The sequence below is a fragment of the Hyperoodon ampullatus genome (genome assembly GCF_949752795.1).
Source record: "Hyperoodon ampullatus genome assembly, chromosome: 1".
Taxonomy (NCBI): Eukaryota; Metazoa; Chordata; class Mammalia; order Artiodactyla; family Ziphiidae; genus Hyperoodon; species Hyperoodon ampullatus.
Window position 1 is genome coordinate 15,133,036 of NC_136914.1, and position 6,000 is coordinate 15,139,035.

The window sequence follows — 6,000 nt, forward strand, 5'->3', positions numbered from 1 at the left end:
AGAATTTTATTTTTGCATGTTTTCTTATTATTAATGTCATTTCTTGTCAGCCTAAAGAAGTCTCTTTAATATTTCTTATAGGGTTCATTTAGTGGTGATGAACTCCTTTAGCTTTTGTTTATCTGGGAAACTCTTTTTTTTTTTTTTTTTTTTTGCGGTACGTGGGCCTCACACTGTTATGGCCTCTCCCATTGTGGAGCACAGGCTCCAGACGTGCAGGCTCAGTGGCCACGGCTCACAGGCCTAGCCGCTCCGCGGCATGTGGGATCCTCCCGGACCGGGGCATGAACCTGAGTCCCCTGCATCGGCAGGCGGGCCCTCAACCACTGCGCCACCAGGGAAGCCCCTATCTGGGAAACTCTTAATCTTTCCTTCCATTCTGAATGATAATGTTGCTAGGTAGAGAATTCCTGGATGGGAGTTTTCTCCTTTCAGCACTTTGAATGTCATGCCATTCTCCCTTCTGTCCTGTAAAGTTTGTGCTGAAAAGTCTGTTGATAGCCTTATGGAATTCCCTTGTATGAAACAAGTTGTTTTTCTCTTGCTGCTTTTAGAATTCTCTCTTTACCCTTAATTTTTACCATTTTAATTATAATGTGTCTTTTGGTATGAGTTCCTTTGTATTTCCCTTATTTGAAACTCTCTGGATTTCCTAGGCCTGGTTGTCTGTTTCCTTCTCCAGATTAGGGAAGTGTTTCAGCCACCATTTCTTCAAATAAATTTTTGGGCCCTTTCTCTCTCTCTTCTCCTTCTGGGTTTCCTATAATGCAAATATCAATATTCATCTTCTTGATGTTGTCCCAAAGGTCCCTTAAGGTATCTTCACTTTTTAAAATTCTTTTTTCATTTTGCTGCCCTACCTGGGTGAGTGTCATTGTTTTGTCTTCCAGCTCGCTGATTCATTCTTCTACCTCATCCAGTCTACTGTTGAACCCTCCATTTTATTTTTCAGTTCAGTTATAACTTCTGTTTGGTACTTTCTTGTATTTTCTCTCTCTTTGTTGAAGTTCTCACTGTGTTCATCCTATCTTCCCCTGAGTTCAGTAAGCAGCTTTATGACCATAACTTTGAGCTCATTATCAAATATAGCTTATCTTCATCTCATTTAGATCTTTTAAGTTTGTCTCATCCTTTTGATTGGAACATACTCCTCTTTTTCCTCATTTTGCCTAATTCTCTGTGTTTCTATGTAATAGGTAAATTAGCTATCTCTTCCAGTCTAGAAGGAGTGGCCTTACTGAGGAGACGTCCTGTGGGGCTTAGACATAGTCTTTCTTTGCCAAGAGAGCCACGTGCTCAAGGGATGCCCCTGTGTGGGCTTTGTGCACCTTCTTGTTGTGGCAGAGCCACACTGCTACAGCACACTCGTGGGCAGGGCTAGCCCTGGCCTGGCTTTAAGGACTAGCTGAGGTACAGGGGTAGGTGTGGCTCTCAGCAGGGTGTGCCCACTGGTGGTAACAGGTCAGGAGAATTCAAAAATGGCACCTACCAGTGCCAGCATTAGAAAGGTAGCCTGAGATGAAAAAAAAAAAAAAAGCTCCTGCCAGTGTCTTAGTCTCTGTGGAGCATCCAAACTGGTTCCTGCCTCTCTGGCAAATGCTTCAGATGCTTTAAGATTAGTAAGTGGGTACCCTCTCCACTCCACTAATGGCCTCTCCATTAGTAAGTGAGCTTTTCGATCTGGTATTTTTGCACTGGTTTTCATGTCGAGTGCATTGTTTGGGAGCCCTTTATGAGCAGGTTTTCTGTTTCCTACAGTTCAATAGTTTTCTTGGACATATTCCCTGTTGAGCCAAGTGTACTGTCCTTTTACCCTTTGTTGTAGAGGCTCTGTTCATCCAGTTTTCAGGTCCCTTTCTTAAGGAATTATTCCATATATAGTTGTAGATTTGTTGGGTTCATGGGAAAAATTAGTTTAGGATATCCTACAGTGCTATCTTGAACCCTCCCAAATTTCAGATTATGTAATCTTGACAAGAATACCACAGTGGGGCTTCCCTGGTGGCGCAGTGGTTGAGAGTCCGCCTGCCGATGCAGGAGACACGGGTTCATGCCCCGGTCGGGGAAGATCCCACATGCCACGGAGCGGCTAGGCCCGTGAGCCATGGCCGCTGAGCCTGCACATCCGGAGCCTATGCTCCACAACGGGAGAGGCCACAACAGTGAGAGGCCTGTGTACCGCAAAAAAAAAAAAAAGAATGGTTCCAAAATCAGATTTCAAAAAGAACTAACAAACATAGCTTTCACTAAGGCTAGGGGCCATGCCTTTTTATATTGTAGACATGATGCAATAGTTTCAGGTAGAAGCATCTATGGAAGTGGTTTGGTTCCAAAAAGCAGAAGAAGTAAGGCTAAATGAGGAACTATATAGAAAAGACATATGTGTAGAAAGTAGTCTATATCTGTGAAAACAAACAGAGAAGTAAAGTCTTTCATTGTGGGGGGGAGAAAAAAAAAGAACAAACAACAAAACCCACATTTTCTATCTCCCTTAGCTAGACCAAGAAAAACTCACTTTGTTCAGTGATACAAAAGAAAAACTGGACCAGCACAGGATCTATATAAAGATGCTACGAGAGAGAAAGAGAGAAAATCAATTACACTTAAAGAATCACATACTAAAAACATATTGCCATAAAAGAAGTGGAAAATTGTGACCAAACATTTCACCATGAATTTTTAAAATGTAATGAATTGCAATCACCTTTTAAAAGCAATTATGTAGTGCAGAAATACAGGGTGTCAAGGTGAGGTTGGTAAGATAAGAGCAAGAAATGCATTGTAAGTTTCCAGGGCTCAACCAAATGTTACAACAAAAAAAGTAAAAGCAACATAAAAATGAAGGAGAAATTTGAAATAATACAGGGGAAGAGAGAGTACTGAAAGCACAAGAAAGTAGCAAGGATTGAAATGATAAATACAAGCTAAGCAAATGGATATTGATAAAGAATCAAAAAGAATTAGAGAGAAATTGTAGGGTATATTACAGACAAAAATAAATCCAACATACATGTAAAAGGAATCCCTGAAAAAGAAAACCATAATAATAAGATAGAGCAAACATTTAATGATACAAGTCAAGAAATTGTTCCTGAAATAAAAGAATATTGAATCTACATCTTGGGGCAAAGACCCCCTCAAAAGAAAGGAAAATAAAGACAAAAAGTAACCACATCCCTGGGCAAAACGGTCCCGAACAGTCAGCACAAGGATAACACTCTAGTGAAGTCACTAGTCTTCACATATAAATGAAGAATCCTTTAGTCTGCCAGGCAAACAAGAATTCCCTAAATTCTACAATGCTAGAAGGAAGAAGAGCAACATGGTCAAACTGCACTTCAAGTATAAGACAAGAGACAAACACTTTGGAAGATGCAAGATTTCAGAAACATTGCTTTTCCTCAGGAATCTACTAGCAGTGACTTTCATCCAAGAGCTGGTTAAAAAACAATAACAAACTTGACAACAATGTAAGCTCCTGTTGGAAGCAAATCCTCCCCAAGTGAACACTGGAAGCTTCAGGGGATTATAGCTCCAGACAGCTTGACCACAACCTCTGGAGATACCCTGATCCAGAACCTCCCAGCTAAGCTGCTCCTAGATTCCTCAGCCATAGACACTGTGATAGCATCATTGTCTGAAGTTGCTAAAGTTTAAGGTAACTTGTTATGCAACAACAGAGAACCAAAACAAGGCTTAAGAAGTATTGAATTTGAAGAGGCTGGAATGCTGGAGAATAGGGAGAGGATTTTTTAAAGAGAGTTGCTGATGCGCTGTGAGTCCCAGCATCCTCCACAGGGAAGACTGAGGGATATCGTCATCCTCAAGCAGAGGGACTAGGGTTTCTAGTAGAGCCTTTGGGACTGACAGGTGATCTCTGGCTTTACAGGACACCAAGACTCGTGCTAGACCCATGCTTGGAAATGACTAAAGGCAAGAGGCTGTGATGCATTGCTGCTCTGAGGGCAGGATGGTGGTGGCTCTATTTGGAATGGCTTGTGTGCCCAGAGTTTGTTACGGCAGAAGAAAAACGAATGATTTTACAGACAGATGTAGGCCAGGTGTGAGAAAGGGCCAGCAGGGAGATATCTCAGTGACTTTGACCAAAAGAAACATATGAAGAAGCTGTAGAAATTAATATTAAGACTCTATATGGGGTGGGCCACCACAACTAGGATCTTAGAGGACAGGAAACGTTTGTCTCATTAAGGAACTGCAGGTGAGACACCCCCAGGGAATGAGGGATCTCCACAGAGCCCAGAAGTATGCTCCAAGAAAAAGAGCCAGCACTTAATATGTGATGTGGCCAGGAGAAGCTAAGAACTCCACCTCTTTTCTGTGGGAGAGGAAACCCTAGCTGGAACACTGGAAGTTAAAGGCAAGAGGCAAGGTGAGAAAACCAGGCAAGCAGCTGAGCACAGCACCCCTCCCACACCAAGGCTGAAGCCCTGGGGGAGGGAGAAGCTTTAACACTAGGAAGCTTCAGAGTTTTGACTATTACATGAAACTAATTAATTAATGAACAGGTCCCTGTGTTCCACCCTTTAACGCAATGCTTCAATGATTAAAACTAAATTTGTTATTTAAAATTAATGAAAATAACAGTATATCATACCACAGTAATGATATCATACAATTATCAGCACAAGGGAAATTCTACAGTTCTATAATAACTCAGACCTTCAAACCTTGGACTGCTACTGAGTGGTACCAATAGTAGGGTAGACAACATTGACTCAAGTCTCACTACTTAACTAAGAAATCAGCTTCCAGAACCAAACTGATATATAACCTAGCATACCATATTTGTTCTACCAAGTATGATCTCATACAGGCTGCCCTAAGAAATATAATTTTAAACCATTTTTTGAACAACTGATAAGCCTTGACTGGAATAAAGCTAAAAATTAAGAACCTTCATGCATTTTGAGGAAAGTGTAACATACCATTAAATAAAGTTGGCTTCCATTTTTCTTTTGTTAATCCCAACATCAGATATTCATTGATTCAAAAAACTTCAGATTTCTAATTATAAAAATAAGTAAATAAAAACAAACAAATAAGGTTTGGCAACACTACCTCTGAATATGATACTCTGGATTACAGAGATGTAGTCTTCAGGCTCCTGCTCAGTTGAGATCTCCCATCTGCCTCCAGAGATATTTAATAATTTGTAAAGATGATCTGAACTCTTCATCCCACACAGCAGAGTAACCACACTTTCTGGTGAATGCAGTATGTTTTCTAGAAACTGACATTTCTTTGAAGATAGGTTTTGAAGCAGGCTATTTGATAATATCAAAAGTTTACACTTGTAAGAGTTTAAACTTAGCAATTCCAAATCCCGAAGAGAATAATTCTCCAAGTGATATAACAGGATTGCTTCCCTTTTCACAACATGTGAAAAAACTTCTCTCAAGTACAAAGCCCATTCTTCAGCATCTTCTTCATATATCATGATGATGTCTTTTGCATTTTCTGGAAAGGAGAAAATAATAAATTAATTTTCTTATATTTGACATGCTAACAGCAGGTTATATTATTATTTTTCAAAGAATTAAATGTACTCTTTAGGGAATATATTAATTTGCTGATACCAGAGACCAATAATATAATTCATATTGTCCCCATCAGAATCCTATGGGAGTAAAGTAATCCTTCAGATGCAACACAGAGTTCATGCTCTGTGCAAGGGTACACTGTACTCACTGCACAAATGTTAATCTAGGAAGCTCAACAGAAATAAATCAGAGACCTTGAGATAGAATGGAAAGAATATTCTGTGGGATTAGGGATGCTGGGCTACTAGGCATGGCTCTGCCAGTAACCACAAAATTTTACCTAGATTATGGTACTTAATTCCTTTCAGCCATCATTTCTTCACCAACTAAATGAAGGTTTAAAAAAAAAATAAGCCCTACCTAATGAATCGGATTATTCTGAGAAGAAATAAGACAATTTACATTAAAGGACTTTAAAATCCTTCTTCCAGGTAAAGAT

General features: G+C 39.9%; 1 protein-coding gene across 2 annotated transcripts in view; it reads right to left on the reverse strand.

The window, feature by feature from the left end:
• Positions 1–5,473, reverse strand: part of BANK1 (B cell scaffold protein with ankyrin repeats 1) — a gene marked incomplete at its 3' end in the record, with an annotated part of 293,516 nt that extends 288,043 nt beyond the window's left edge. For both annotated transcript variants that reach the window (XM_079707706.1, XM_079707705.1), the window contains exon 1: positions 5,080–5,473. In XM_079707706.1, the coding sequence (XP_079563832.1) occupies positions 5,080–5,458 (379 nt within the window). In that variant the 5' untranslated portion in view covers positions 5,459–5,473. The remainder of the gene's footprint in view (positions 1–5,079) is intronic.
• Positions 5,474–6,000: the final 527 nt, after the last annotated feature.